The 16112-nt window shown below is 53.2% G+C and overlaps 1 protein-coding gene and 1 pseudogene across 1 annotated transcript in view; both read left to right on the top strand.

The window, feature by feature from the left end:
- Positions 1-16112, top strand: part of TMEM132D (transmembrane protein 132D) — a 537091-nt gene that overhangs the window by 442560 nt on the left and 78419 nt on the right. Inside the window, exon 5 of the mRNA XM_021698657.1 lies at positions 13159-13302. Coding sequence (XP_021554332.1) covers positions 13159-13302 — 144 coding nt within the window. The remainder of the gene's footprint in view (positions 1-13158; positions 13303-16112) is intronic.
- LOC123326665 lies at positions 4206-4305 on the top strand (annotated as a pseudogene).

The following is a 16112-nucleotide window of genomic DNA, read 5'->3' as shown; positions in this document are numbered from 1 at the left end:
TTTCTTTCTTTCTTTCTTTCTTTCTTTCTTTCTTTCTTTCTTTCTTTCTTTCTTTCTTTCTTTCTTCCTTCCTTCCTTCCTTTCTTTCTTTCTTTCTTTCTTTCTTTCTTTCTTTTCTTCCTTTCTTTCTTTTTTTTATGTAGAGCCTGTTTGCTTAGCATCTCTAAAGAAGCTCATGTTATTTTTGTCATTTAGAGTCTTCTGTGGCAGTTAGTGTAGTAAAGAAAAATCTCTATTTGACCACATCCTTGAGGATGTCAAGAATGCTTGGCCAATTGGCTTAGCCGCTTTCGGAGTTTGAACAGTGGCAGGAGCCTGGCCTGAGGTTCCCCCCCATAGTTACGTGCTCCTCCTGGAGGGGATTTCAGTAATGTGCTCTAATCAGCTTAAGGAGTTAATTAAACAGTTGTCACTTAGCTCCTTAATTCTGAAACTTGATGCTAAATAAGATTTGAAATTAGTTATGCAAAACTGAGCAGCGCTTTTGTGTACCCGATTTCTTCAGGTGGCACAGAATAAAGGAGGCATGGTTCCCAGACAGCGGGGGCCATGGGGTGACCCGGAGAAATGGACTGGGGTCCTGGGAAAACATTTGCCTTGCTGGGGAGTGCAGGCAACCAGGCAAGAGTTCAAAATCGCGCCCTTTTTATCCAAAAGGGGCCTCACGGTGAGGGGTGATTATCATCTACCAGGATAGAAGTCACCAACTGGAGCTTATAGGTCAACGTGCCCTGTAAGTGTGTTTTGTTCAGAGTTCTCGGTGATTTTTACAAAAGGTGAGCCAAATGTGAAAATCAGGAGCTTTCACATAAAAATACCGATTCTTGGCTTCTCTCAAAAAATCAGGAAACATGCAAACTTGGGTTTGTGTTCCTGCAAGGCAATATTTGGTAGAGCTAAAGTTGCCTCCTTCTGATTGAGCGTGCAATCCTGGCTCACCTGGTTATGGATGAACTCAGAGTTTCGATGCCACGTCCCAGGATACGTGTCTTGGCCAGGATGTGGTGGCGGTGTAGGCAGGAGCAGGCTGTATGAGAATTGCCCCGTCCCTTGACATGCCTGTGTGCCCTTACCTGGCGGCTCTGCGAACCCCCATAAGAAAGGTGCAAATGAGCAGAAAAGCTCAAGGTCCAAGCTGCATTGCCCTGGGGTCCTGCCCATAGGCTCCTCCAGAGATTTGCATGAGCCATGAACGTGGCCAAGAACTCATGATTCTCTGTGTCATCTAGCCATCCTGTGGCAAGCCCCTGTGTGCACCGGACACTGAACAGAACTCAGTGCCCAGGACAGCAGAGCCCTGGCTTGTCCAGGAGTGGACGCGGCCAGTGAGAATAACATGCAATCCACATCGCCCTTGAAAACTCCTCAGACTGCTCAAAAAACACAATCTCTAAGCCTCAAAACCTCCGTTTTTCCTTCAGCGTTGAAACAGGTTATCGCTCCTTGGTTGAGCACCACGTGAGGTGGCTGCTCATGCTTGGGGATCCTGTATGCGAACAGTACACCCTGACTGCTCAAGTTCCTATCAGCACTGTAAGATGCTCCCCCGTGGGTGGTGTGGGCTCCTGCCAGCCCCCATGCTCTCCCTCCAGGACAGAGCCCGGGGTCACGGGAGCGCGTGGTGGTGATGTGTCCCGGACTCTCCCCTTCCGTTGCTCCCTGCTTCTCTCCTTCCCCCTCCCCCCTTGCTTTTTCCTCTTGCCAAGAACATACTGAATTCCTATAAGTCGCCGCATGTTTTAGGATACTGCTAATAATAACCAACCTCACTGAAAAACTGGTAATGCCAAGCACTGCTTGAACACTCGGCATGCCGCAGCGTACCTGCCGCCCCTCACAACAACTGTCCGAGGTAGATGCTATTCAGAAACCCGCTTTCCAGATGAGGAAAACGGCGGACAAGAGTTTAAGTAACTTGCAGAGTCACATGACTGGGGAGTAGCAAAACTGGGGTTTGCGCCCAGGCAGCCTGAGTCCAGAGCCTTGTGGGGACCCAGGAGCAAGCTCCGACGAGATGCCATTTAGATCTTTTAAGACAAGGAAAGTTGGCCCCAAGGGGGTGCATAACGTGCCCAAGGTCACCTCGCCGTGCCCAGCGGGGGCTCTTGCTGTTCGGGCGACGTGGAGACTGACACGGTGCAGTCCCCAGTTTGCCTGCAGTCGCGGGCCTAGTAGGTATGGAGAGTCGGGTTCCACGTCACGCCGTCTGGCTCAGAGCCAGCGTTCCTCACTCTGGACTCTGCTGCCTCCACATCGTAGGTAATACCTCTAATAAACCAGAAACAGTAACACTGATGATTTCCACCTGGAGGCATTAAGAAAGATGTAGCTTTTGAGTTGGGCCTTGAGCTTATTACCTTGGGATCATTTTTAATAGGAAGCTCCATTGGTATAAAAAACTACAATGTAAGAAATTTATTTACACTTTGTTTCGAAGGGTACATGTACCTCGTACAGCCAGCCGGCTCTGGCCCCACGATGCCCTGTGCTCAATGGAAATCAAGGATTTCCCTCCTGCTTCTGCATTTTAAAAATTTCTCCCATCCTTTGGTGCGTGTATTTATTAAAACAAGCCCTGAATCTGGTAAAGGGAAAGCAGAAGAAGAGGTGATCAGTAACGCCTGGACACAGAAATAGGAGGAGGAAATAGGACGGAGTCCTAGGACACAATTCAGCCCAGTTCTCTGGTTGCCCGCCCCGTCCCTGCCAGGGGACATTTGGCGAAGCCCAGAGACATTTTCCGTTGTCACAGCGGGAAGGAGGCCATTATTGGAGGCCCACTCATCTAGTGGGCTGAGTCCGGGGATACGGCTAAATATATAAAGTGTGCACAATAGCCTGATAACAAGGAATTATCTGGCCCCAAACATCGGTAGCCTGGGGGCTGAGGAACCTCTCCACGGTGAACTAATTTGTGTGAGTATCAGAGATCCATTATCAGTTTTCAGCTTCTAGATTCAACCTTTGTACAAAGCACGGAGGGCTTCATTATATTTCAGGACGCAGTGTAGATGTTATCAACCTTAAGAGCATAGAAGTATCCACTAGGAAGGAGAAACGTTGGAAGGTCAGGGTGGCCGGAAGAACGGACGGGAGTCGGAGCGGGCTTGTACGGTGCATGGGGGTTTGCGTGTGTGTGGCTGCGCCAGGGTTCTGGGAGTTGATGGGACTTGGCTCGGGGGCTTCTGCTGGGGCGGGGCGTCCCCTCAAAGGCTTCCTTGTGACACATCTGGGGGTTGGGCGCCGGATTTCAGCCATGGCTGTGGACCAGACCACCTGCGCTGGCCCCTCCGTGTGTCTGGACTTCTGTGCACCTTGGCGGCCGAGTTCTGCGAGCAAGCATTGCCGGGGAGAGAACCCAGTGGAAGCTAGATCAGCTTCTGTGGCCGAGCCCCCCAAGGGACACATTCTCGACGGCAGGCGTGGGTCTCCGGGGCCCCCAGAGCTCCTGCCGCTGCCCGGGAGGAGCGTCCAAGCCTCTGCAGACACAACCCCTCAGGAACCGACACATTATCTCCTGATTAGGGGTGTGTGTGCTTAAGTTATAAATAAAGCCAATGGGGGAACCAAAACAGGAATCTAATTATACTGGTTGAGAAAGGAGAGAGAGAGAGAGAGAGAGAGAGAGAGAGAGGAGATTTCAGCTGTCGTGCCAGAAAACCAGAGAATGGCTGAGCCGGCTGTATCAAAAACGATAGCGGATCGTGTTGTTGAGATGGATGAAAAGCCTTCCTAATAGTTAGATGAATCAAAAGTGGTTGCCCGAGGGGAACAAAATCGGGATAAGGAATGGGGATCAGGATGGCCTTTCGCGGCATTTTATGATAAACCTTTTCACATACGTGGTATTTTATCAATGAGGTTGCTTGACCTTGATAAAAATTTTTAATTCACATAGAAAAGAATAAGCACCATGCATCTGGCTCATTATCAACGGCTTCCAGGAGACAGCCTGCCCAGCGGAAGGCATGCGCCATCGCCAGCCTCGTGTGGGCTCGGCCGTGTGGCATCTCGCTGCTTCCCTGTGGGTGGAAGGATAATTTTATTTTACCTGGTATCGCTGCTAACACGCAGTAATTCTCCGTACTATGCCACAGCCATGAAGCTGAGGGGCTGATGCACTTCAAAAACAGAGTGGTTTTAAATTCGTTTGCAGTGCAGGCCAAATTGACTGATGCTCCCCACTTGCTAAAAGCAGCTCACAGGTGCTCACTTCGGCAGCACGGAGACTAAAATTGGAATGACACAGAGAAGATTAGCCTGGCCTTCGTGCAAGGATGACACACCAATTTGTTCCATATTTTTAAAAAATACAAATAAAGGTAAAATAAAAGAAGCACCCAGGCTATTTATAGTGATGCAGCATTATGGCTAATCAGATGTGGTATTTCTGGGGTCCTGTACTAGCTCTTCTGTTTCATGGGGCATGAGTGAGAAACTGCAGCCCATCATCCACTAAGTGTTTGCTGTTGACCGGGGGCACAGGCTGAAATAACAGAGCTTGAACAAACAAGCAAAAGACAAGGACAGGATGACGAGTCATTATTGTATTCATCAGGTTATTGATCTTTGTTGGGAAATGCATTGAAAAGACTTAGGAAATTAAGCACGGTTGAGAAATCACAATGAGGAAGAGAGAAGCTGCGGAGATGTTCGGTTTCCGCACCGAGTTAGGCTGGGTCTGTGCAAGCTCATTACAACAGAAACCAGGAGAAGGAGGGCCAGCCATGCAGCACGTGGAGGAAATGTTGTTGGCTTCTCATACCTGAGCGGTCTATTTTGGCATGGGGCATATGACTCAGAATTTAGTGAATATTTTCATTGTTTAGAAACTGAAGTGGGGAAGTGTTAAGTATTAGTCAGGCTAGATTAGGTTAGAGTGCAGTAACAAGTAGCTCCAAAAGTCTCATTGCCTTAAGACAAAGAAAGCGTGTTTATTACTCTTGCTGCATGTGCTCTGTGGCTCAGTAGGAAGCTCTTCTCCGTACCGTGACCCAGGGTAACCCGACTGGCAGAGGCTCTACCGTCTTGTGGCTGCACCATCTGGAACACGCAACCTCAGTCAGCAGGGCAGCTGATGAGAAAGAATGGGAATTGTGCATCCAAGCTTTATTCCCCCAACCCAGAAGTGACAGCACCGACCCTCACATGGCTCCGACTTCGAGGGGCCTGGAAAATATGTTGGTGCAAATGGCATATTTTTTCTGAGCCTTTCTTTCTCTTCCATACTGGAACCCACCCACACAGCACACCCATCAGCATCCGGACTGATCGGCCAGGCGTATCTTCTGACTGATCAGTAGTCACGCTATAGCACGTGCTTTAGGACTCCCCCCGACCCCAGTTTAAATATCAGCTTTGAGTATGATATAATTTGACAGGAGGAAAAAACATCACTTTTATACTGGATGTGAGCCTCTGTCTTTAACTGCGCAGAATACTGTTTTAATATGAAACTGAATTCTTGCATCTTATGTCCCCTTGACATTTGATGTCCTAGAATTCTGTCTGCGGTGGACAGAGAATCGTAAGGTGCTACTTCTTTGTGTTGTTGGAGGTGGGGTCAAGAGCAGAGAGTAAATGATGCTGATATTATAAAATTTTAATTACGGAGAATTAATCGACTTAGCAGAATATGTCTTTTTTGTACTTAAACACCAGGAAGATAGCAGAGCGTGTCGTGTTGATAGAGGTTGTGGAAAACTCCGATTTGTAGCTGCCCAAAAGGTATTCTGTGTTCTTACAGTCCCTTGCTGTGTAAATCTCGTGTTCTCTAAGTAAACTCCAAAAATCTGCTTTATTCAGAGAAGGAAGAGAACAGAGTGTCCCTGAGGGATTAGGATTGTGATTTCGTCTCTTCCAATTAGATGTGCCCGTGTGATGCTTTCTCTCCAGGGTGGGGAAGAGGGAGTATGTGGGGTTTGGGGAGCGGCAGAAAGGGTCTAAAACAATCTGCCTGACTTCCCAGCCTCCTAATCAGGGACAGAAACAGCGATCCATGGCAGGCCCACTGAGTAGTTCCAGACCCTGATCTTGGGAGGTCAGCCGGACTCCACTTCTTCAATCCGTCAACAATGCCGAGTCCTCCGCAAATCCCTTCCTGCTGAAATGAGCAAGAGCGGATTCTGTTGTCTGCAGCTAAGATCCTTGACTCACGCGGAATCTCTCAAAACCAAAAGGAGTAAATATGTGAGAAATGGGTCTCATATTCTATACAACAAATATATTAGCAATACGGGAGGTTGCAGAGGTATCAAGAGGGGAGTAATGATGTTGCCAATCGTAGGTAGATCTAGCATGTGCCTGCTCCCAGAGCCTTGCAGTGTAGCCCCCCAGGTGGTGTGCATCCTGTCCCTGTGGTTCCTTGATGCAACACCTGTCAGTTCTTCATTCCCTGAGGACCGGGTGGGATGCTGGTGGAGCGCTTGATACAGTCTTGCTACGGGAGGTAAGCAGACAAGAGAAGAAGCATTGCTTCTGAAACCTGCGGTTTGAATTACTGTAAACTCTGGCCACAGGTCTCCATGCAAACAAGAATGCCGAGGCGTGTTCCTTTTTTAGGAAGTAAGCACAATACTTGTCCCAGACTTTATCAGAGGGCGTTCTCTCCTGACATGTGAGAACTTTATAACCACCCGAGTCCATTGTTGGAGCTGCTGCCCCCCTCCCTGACCTGGCCCATCTCCAGTCACATTTCCCTCCGGGGCTTCTCTGACGTCCTGGGAGCCCTGCCAGGGGTGGCCTTGACACCCCCGGGGAAATGCATGCTTCCAGCCTGCAGTCGGACAATTCTGGGAGGCCAGCCCCCTGGAGACGCTAGCTCCCTGGGTCCCTGCTGCAGGCTGGACACCACCACCTCCCGTGGGCATTTTCTGCCTTCCCGCTCCTCATCCGCCACCTCTCACCGCTTGCAAATAAATTAACACCACCTAGAGCCGGTCCCAGGCTCTGTTTTCGGGGAGATTCAGACTAATGCAATATCCAATTTGCAAGTTGGCCAACTGAGGTTGATAATTGTTCAGAAATACTAAGTCTGCATCTCAATGAGAATTGGAAGGAAACCCAAAGAGTTTGACCACCTTCCTGGTCATCTTTATTAATTAGGGTTCCTTGTAAGCTAAACACATTGATTCTGGTTAAGTTTGGGTTTTGTTTTTTTTTTTTTTTAAACTACTTTTGAGGTATGGTTGACATATATAAGCTGTGCATGTTTAAAGCATATAACTCAGTGAGTTTGGGGATAAGTTTATACCCCCGTGAAAATAGCACCATGATCGAGGCCACCTGACAAAATTTCCCTTACTATAATTATTGTATGTGTGTGTGTTGAGAACACTTAACCCTCTAAAAAGGAGTTTAGTGAAAGAATATGGGCTATCCCAGAGAACGGATGGCCCAGAGAAAAGGCAGGAACCAGGCCCTTCGTGGAAATGCAGGTAACAGGGAAATGACAGGTTTCCAGGCGCTGCTGATGGGGAATGAGATCCGAGCACCTGTGGCTCCTGCCTGCTTCCCTCGAATGGAATTCCCATGGCGGGGGGCGGGGCGGAGCAAGAGGCTGACCGTGTGGCCTAGGAGATGCCCCCTGGCTTCCGGGGGGGAGAGGGTTGCTGTGTCTGTCCGTCCCAAGGAGAAGGGAAACCTTCCCCAAAGGATAATGATGTGCAGTTATGGAGAAGGGGTTGGGCAGGCAAAAACAGAAGCTTCCATCCCAGGGACTCAGAATAAACAATGTTATAAGGAGATCTGCCTCAGTATTGCCCTGAAGTGCTGTCTGGGGGCAAGCTTGTCCCCTTTCTCATGCCCTGGTTAGCGGCCCCTGTAGGAAATGCTTCCTTCGTGTGCATCTAAGTAAAGCAAGTTGCCAGTTAACTCTACTTCCCCTTCCTCGGAATGCCCGTCTTCCCGTTTCCTCTCGCAGGGAGTTTGGGGTGTGACACTCTGGGCGTGGAGGTGAGGGACGGGGCCGCAGGCCGCTGTGCCCCGGGGACTCTCACAGATGCAGGGCCCGCACCAGCTTCCCGCACGGCGGGGAAGAGTGGCCATGCCCCCCGGGCGCCGCCACGTTTGTTTAATGGCACGTTTGCCCTTGTCTGCCCCCCTCTGGAGGGATGCGCCAAGCCTACCTGGACGCTCTTATTAGGAGGGAGCAGTGCTGCCGCGAACACCGTTCTTGCTGTTTTTCCTTCCGACCTTCCTCATCTAGTTCAGACACGCGGCCCCGGCTCAGAGCCTGGCATGAAAATGGCACGTGATCTCCCAAGGGGCCACGGTCATGGTGAAGGCAAAAAAATCATTTTCTCCCCCCTCCTGAGGGACAAGAAGCTATTTGATTTGCTGGTTTCAGCCCAAGACCCGAGAAACAGTAGGGCCTCTTGCTGGCGCGTCGTATCAGACGGGACAGTGGTTATCTGAAGGCAAAAGGTTTAAATAAGCAAGATCTTAGCCGTGTTTCCTCTGCTGGGCATTTGGAGGAAGCGTCCAGGATTGGTGTTGGGACACATCCAGCCGGCGTCCAGGTCCCTTCCCTCGGTTCCTGGGGCCACCGTAAGAAAGTACCACGAACGTGGCGGCTCTTGGGGAGAGTCCTTCCTTATCTCTTCCAGCTTCGGTGGCTGTTGGCATCCTAGATGTTCCTCGTCTTACAGGAGCATCACCCCGATCCCCGCCCGTGCCTTCACAGAGCCACCTTTGGGGGCGGGGGTGGGCTCTGTCTGTGTCTTCTTATCTCATAAAGACACCAGTCATTAGGGGAGGGCACCCTCATCCAGGACGACCTCGTCTGAACTTAACTCATCATAGCTGCAAAGCTCCCCTTCCCGACTGAGGTCACATCCTGAGGTTCTGAGTGGACGTGGATGTTGGGGGGACGCTGTCCACTCTGGGGCACCTGTCACCGACACCTGAGGCACCAGCCATTGTCATAAACTCTCCAACACTGTTGACTCACCGAAACCCAGGCAGACACAGGAGGTGGGCACTGTGTTATCCTCATTCCATCGTTGAAGCTAATTAGGCACCAAGAGTCCGGTGAGCCATCCGAGGTCACCCACTGGGCAGTGTCAGAGGCTGGATTCGCACCCAGCACTCCAGCAACACATTCCCTGCCCTTGACCCTAACGTGATGCTGGGCCACGTGGCTTTTAGCCGCATGTTTTCACCGTGGGGGTACAAGATACAGCCCCAAATCCAGGATCATCTGTGCTTGGCAACAGGAAGGGAAAACACAAAAGAACCTTCAGAATTTGCTTTTTTCACAAACTTTTTTGGAAGCCTCACCAAGTGACTTCCATTTATATCTCATGGACGAGAACTCTGTCACAAATGAAGGACAGCCCCCCACAAAATGCAGTAATTTTAGCTGGGCATCTTGCAGCCTCAAACAAAATTGGGGTTTCGCTAGGAGGGCAGAAAGGCAGGTGGCCATCAGGTGGGTGACAAACCATCTCTAACACACAGATCAACCTCTGGGTGCGGTTTAGAAGGCCCCCAGTGTGATGTTTATCTGCCTCCATCACCTTCCTCCCCTCCGTTTTAAAGTTAATTTGGAAGGGTGATCGTGAATCAGTGACTATGTTCCTGAAGCAGGAAATCAGGATGCTGGAAGGCATGAGGAAATTAAACAAACAAACCCTCTAATTCTGGTTCCAATCCATCAGACCTCCAGATGAGACATCATTCCTCAGTTTTATTCCTCAATCCTCCGCCCCATGCATGTCCCTTACACCCCAGCGCGGCACAGTGCCCTGGACCACCGTCCGTCAGGAGCATCCTTGGAAAGCAGGGGAGGCTGCTTTGCCCACACACGCAGCAGGCTGGATGTGCCGGGGATGGTCGGCCCCGGGAGCGGCTCTCAGGAGGAGCTGTATAAATAACCCAGCTCACTCGCCCCTCCGTGGAACTATTTTTAGGTGTGTATTTTAGGTAATTTCCCTGCAAGGGAATGGGTGATAATGTATCTCCACCCATGGAAATACATAACACACATGGTGTATTTTGCAGCTCGGCTCAGTCCCTGCAGGACCAGCTTCAGCTGCCCACTGCAGTAACTGGTGGAGGCTTGCATGCCTTCCTGGCTGCCTCTTCCCGACTCCCCTACTGACACTCCCTGAACCCCCCCTACTAGGCCTCCCTGCCCTTGAATCCCTTCCTCGACTCTGTTTCTAGAGGGGATCCAAGCTAAGATGGGAGCTGTCATTTCTCAGGCAAAATCAGGACACTCATTGTTTCCTTACAATAGATCATGAGCTGAATCCCAAGAGAGTATCTGTGGCCTCTCTTACGAGGCCTCAAAGCATGGTCGCCTTCTCCTCCCCTTTTTGCCTCCTCCTGGCCTCTGGAGAGCCTGGAGTTCTGTGGAGCTGTGGGGTACCCAGGGAGTCCTCTCCGCATGGAGCATGGGGCTGCCAGTGAGGACTGAGACGGTGCATTCTCAAGACCTCCCTGCCTTGCTTTCCTCGCTCTGAGGGGCTGGGATGAGGGCGACCCATGGCGGTAAGGCAGCTGAGCTTTCCGGGGTTTGATGGGGTCAGATCATCAGTGCAGCTGTGTGTCACATCTCAACCCAAACCAAGGCGAAGCGGGGCCCTCCCACCACCTCTCGCCTGGAGACACGCCATTCACCTCCCGGGGAAAGCAGAGCTACACCAGAGAGAGGGCTCGTGACGTCGAAGAACCAGGAATGCGCAGAGAAGGCAGGGGCGGCCTGACAGCTCCGTCCCCAATCCCCACAAGGTCTTGTAGGCAGAGCGATGCATCTGGCCGGAGGTGCCCCCGACATCTGGACCGCACCTGCTCACCAGTGAGTCCAAGCTCCGTCCCCAATCCCCACGAGGTCTTGTAGGCAGAGCGATGCGTCCGGCCGGAGGCGCCCCCGACATCTGGACCGCACCTGCTCACCAGTGAGTCCGGGGTTGGTCCTTGCTGTGCCACCTTGAATGCATGGGCGCTTTAAAGGCCTTTTGGGTTTTATCGTTGGATGCTGCTTATTGTTCCACCAGGCACGTGCAAAATCGTTTTCCTCTTCCTGAAGCTGGTGTCCAAAGTCATAATGCCGTGCTCCCGCTCTGTTCTTTCCTTTGAGATGAGCCAGTTTGGGCCAGAGAGTTAAGCAGTGTTTTCCCACTTCTTCCCACAGTGTGAATGGTTCTCCTGGATCTCTACCCTTTCAGTAGGAACGTAGACACAGGTTCTCCCCCGCCCCCCACCCCCAGAGGCGGCGGGAAGTAGCACCACATTCTGACTTCATCCCTTCGTTCTTTTAGTATGCTTGCGCCCAAAATAAAAGCACATCAGTCTGGGAACTCGGCGGGGGGGCGGCGGGGAACAAGCACATAATCAATGGGCATTTAGAAGCTTTTGCATATTGAGACAGTATAAGGCATGGTCTTTGAAATTCAGGAACATTCCAAACTGCGGTCTTTCTTTCAGAATTAAATAATAAAAAAAAAAAATGCGTATATATAGTTGCACATTCAAATCTAAACCAAATGAGCTAATTATAAGATGAACGAGTCCTATAAAGGAAAAATAAGATCTTACGTAAGAAATATAAAGTTAACATAAGGAAAAGAGTTATGCAATGTTAGGATGATACATTTCCCTCCCTTCCTCTGGCATGCTCCTAAATGGGAATTTGCGACTTCACATGAAAATCAAATTAGCAAGAATCTGTGCAGGCCTGGCCCTAAGAGAGACGGGTCTCCTAGCATCCACATCCAGGCGTCTCACTTCCTATCACCGAGGGTAGGCCAGACAAGGTCGGACCTACAGAAGAAACTCCACGTTCACCCCGACACAGCCCCCCCTCGGGGACACCACTGGCCCGCAGTTAACAGCATTGAGCAAGAATGCCATGGGCAAGAATTCGGGAGGCTAGTTGTGCAGAGGCTGTGGGTTATATGGGGACTTTGATCTTTGTGTGACTGGGGTAGACAGCCCCTGCAGAGGGGAATGAGACCCACTTCCAGTTCTTGGGGCTCAGTTTTCTCCATCTGAGAAATGGGCTCCTATGATCTCCCGGGGCCCTGTAGGAGGAACGGAAGAAGGGAGCGGTGCGCTGGGGACAGGTGCAGAATGAGGGCCGCCGCTCAGTGTCTGGGACATGCAGCCTGAGATGCGCAGGACTAAGAGCCGGAGACCAGGGAGGCAGGCGTGTGGGTTCCAGTGCTTCGGTCGAGTCCTTAGCCACACGTCCTGCAGATAATGACTCGCTCGCTGCAGCTAGCCCTGTGCCAGGCACTGGGGAGCAGAAGGCAGGCCAGCCCCATGGAGCTTACAGCCTGGAAGAGAGGGATCGCCAACCGAATAATTCTAAGTAAGACAGCAACGGTGTCGGATGCCCCAGAGGAGATTCTGTGCTTGTGTGTCCTGGGCTCTGAGGGGTCTGGAAGCAAATAACGAGGGCGAGTGGGGACATCCCGGGGGACACCTTGAGCTGAGCGACAGAGGAAGCGTTGAGCAGGCAAATGCGTGTTCGGGTGAGTGTGTGCGGTGTGTGTATGTGGCACGTCTCTGGCTCGTCGGGGGCTAAGCCTGTCACTGGAACCATAGCGGCATATTCCAGACGCACACAGAGACCGGGACCCGATAAGGGCCTGGAACAGGGACAGGAAGTGAACGACAGCCAGCGCGACAGAGTTCCGAGGGTGAGGGTCCCCACCTCCGCGTGCACCCTACACGCCGGACAGGCCGTGGGTGATGCTGATCTCAGCTGTTTTTAGGGCAGCTTGCTCCTCTGGCCAACAGCTCACGGCTGAAGGTGGCATCGCTTTGTGTGAGGTCAGACGGATCGGAATAGCTAACACATGGACTCAGCAGCGGGACTTCCTGGGTTCAAATCCCACCTTCACCGTTGCCAGGCTGTGTGACCTTGGGCAAGTTACACGACCTCTCTGTGCCATCTGCAAAATGGAGAGAGTGCTGAGCCTGTTGGTCTGGTCTGGGAAGGAACACGTCCACTCGTGTGAAGCCCCTCGAGCAGCTCCTGGCGGGTGGAGAGCCTGGCCAGACTCGGCACGAATCACGAATTTGCTCCCGCCCCTCCCCATCCTGTTCTCCTGAGTCCGGGCCGTGCGGGCGCTGGGGTCCCTTGTGGGGAGGTGGGGAGGCCGTCGCACAGGGGGAGGTGTGTGACCCCAAGGTGTGTCTGTCTTCCAGGAGGCGGAGATCCTGAACACCGCCATCCTCACGGGGAAGACGGTGGCCGTTCCGGTCAAGGTGGTGTCGGTGGAGGAGGACGGCGCCGTGACGGATCTGCTGACGTCCGTGGAGTGCCGGTCGTCCGACGAAGACGTCATCAAGGCAAGTGGACGCCCCCCGGCCCCGCCCCGGGAGTCCGTGGCCGTGACCGCTGCGGGTCCTGGGGCCCCTCCCAGCCCATTCCGGTGGTGCCCCCGCTGGTGTCCCGAGACCCTCCCCTGATCGGGATGCAGAACCACTCGGGAGGCTGAGCCAGGTCTGCCACGCTCCTGACCTTTCGTGTTTGCCAAGTGCCTGGGGCCTCATCCCAGCCCCTGGGAAGGGCGGGGAGGGCTGCAGGGGCCGGGAAGGGGGGGCCAGACCCAGTCTGGCAAGTGTGTGGCCGTGCCCTGGAGCTTGCCTAGCGGGGAGAGTGTGTGCAGAGTCAGTGCGGGGGCCGAGCGTGCACTCAGTCACCCGCCCTGCGACTGATAGCCCTGGCCGAGGGAGGAAGAGAAGACTGGTCCCCACTCCCCCCGGCCAACCCAGGCCTGCTCTGCAGCTGGGGGGCCGTGGGAGGCAGCCCTTCATTTACATTCCCTGGACCCCTTCTTTCCTGGCCTCTTCTCTCTCCTTATAATGGGATGCACAGATGAGGCGAAGCCGAGGCGTGCGGGGACATGCGTCGGCGGGGGCGCTCGGCCGGGCACCTTGCAGCACCACCCTCAGCGGGGGACGGCCTTGTCGCGCTGCCGCCGCCTGGCACCTCCTCGGAACCTGGGGATGGCAGGAGGGTTGGAGGTGCGCGCGACCCCTTCCCTCTGGGTCCCAGCAGCAGTCCGAGCTCGGTCACCCTGCTGGTGCTGGACGGGAGCTGCTAAGCCCTCTGCCCTGCCAGGAACTCCAGGGAGCGTGTCCATCCCCAGAAAGCAGTGGACAGATGCCGACTGAGTCCCCACTAGGTGTTAGGTCCTCCACGACGGCAGGACCACAATCAGAGGCACGGCCCCTGTCCTGCGGTTGGCTGGAGAGAAGGCAGAGGTGGGAAGGAAGGCCGGCATCGTGACACACCCCTCGCCCCTGTTCCAGAATCCCCTCTGCGGGGCGTGCAGGGCAGGCCGGGCCTCCCCGGGGCACACACCGATATCTTGGCTCACCCTTGATCTCTCTCTCCCCGCACATGCAGTCCTCCAGCAAATCTGTTGGCAGTGCCTTCCAAACGTGTCCCGGACCCGACCTTCCTCCAGGGCGTCCTGCCAGCCCCCAGCCCGCACTCCTGTCTCTCTCCCAGCCCCGGGCAGCGACCTCCCCGCGGGCTTCCCAGTGGCCTCCTCTCCCCCGTAGTCTGTTCTCGGTGCGGCAGCAAGAGGGATCAAAATGTCAGGCTGACGCTGTCCCTCCTCGGCTCGCAAACGTCCACACGATTCCCTCCCGTCTCGGAGGAGAAGCCAGAGTGATTGCGGGGACCCTGAGTCCTGCCCACCTGCCCACCTGCCTGATCTCTGACCTCACTCTTGTTACGTTCCCGCTCATTCTCTCGGTCCCAGTCACACCAGAGTCTTTGCCTTTCCTCTGACGGTTCAGGCACCCGGGCCCTCTGCTCCGAACCCCCTTCCCTGCAGGGCTGTGGGGTCCCTCGCTTCCCCTTCTCCCCAGCCTTTCCTGGGCAGTGTTGGTAAAGTTGTCGCACCGTCTTCCCCAGCCCCGCTTGGTTTTTATCCATTATATTTATTCATCTAAGTTATATGTGTGCAATATATATTCCTGTATTTTCACATATATATTTTTATTTTACTTGGTTTATTGTCTGACTGTCTCATGGGGATATCGGCTCTGGGAGGGCAGGGCTGTTTGGTTCTCTTCCTTTGCCGCTGTGCCCCGTCACCTACAACCCTGGGCAGATAGTACGCGCTCAACAAATGTGTGGTGAATGAATGAGTGAACAGTGCAGTAATCAAGATGAGAAAGCGTGTCGTTGAATCGCGAAAGCCTTCTTGTGGACGTACTCACACCAAGACACTGAGGGTGGGTCTGCCCGCGGTCGGCCAGATGACACACAACATGGAAACGCACTGCAGGCCGAGGAGACGGCGGGAACGAGGGTGCGGAGATGCGTTCTTGTAACAGGAGAGACTGCGGATTCCTGTGAAGGACGTTTGAGCGTGTTCTCACCAGCCTCCATTTGCCCTCCTTCTAATAGCAATGATGTTTTCTCCAGAAAATTCCTCTATGTTTGGCACTTAATCTGTGCAACATAAATGGTGCCTTGTCCACCCCAGCTTCTGATGGCTGGGTGACCCGGGGTGGCCACAAAGCACTGTGTCCCTCTAGACGCCGTCATTGGCTCCGGGAGAGACCTGGTCCCAATCCCAGCCACGGAGGCGCCATCTGGAGAGTCAGGCTTTAAGTCTCATAAAAGAAGGGGTCCCCCTCCTTTTGTTCTGGTTGCTAACCCCCCTTGACAAGACCTCCTGCGGTTACCAGATGGTACCACCTCCAGAAAGGGACCGACAGATAAGCCGGAGCCACTCTGCGGGGAAGCCATGTCCTCACCACAGCACCCGAGAGCCCAAGTCCCTCCAGACCACGCCGGACTTTCCCTGGACGTTCCTGGGAACGGATTCCTTTTGTGCAGAGCAGTCTGGGCTAGGCCTGTAACACCAGTCAGCAAAGAAGTCCACACTTCTGGCTATGCCCTAGGGAGTCCAGATTGACTCCAGTGATCCCTGGACTCACAGAATCACCTGCAGAAACATGGGAGCTCGAGCACATGCACCTGCAGCCCCACAGATGGACACGCAGCCTGAAAGTCAGACCCCACAGCCCACTCGGCTGTCTCTGTGCAGCTCCTGGGATCACAGGTGCTGGGAGACTCCCTGGTATTTATAATACTTCGGTGTCTTTCGGACACCTTTCCGACAGAAAGCCCAGGG

This window comes from Neomonachus schauinslandi, chromosome 14 (assembly GCF_002201575.2).
Source record: "Neomonachus schauinslandi chromosome 14, ASM220157v2, whole genome shotgun sequence".
In the NCBI taxonomy this organism is placed as follows: Eukaryota; Metazoa; Chordata; class Mammalia; order Carnivora; family Phocidae; genus Neomonachus; species Neomonachus schauinslandi.
The sequence above is the reverse complement of the archived record's forward strand: the minus strand, read 5'-3'. Positions and strand labels throughout refer to the sequence as shown.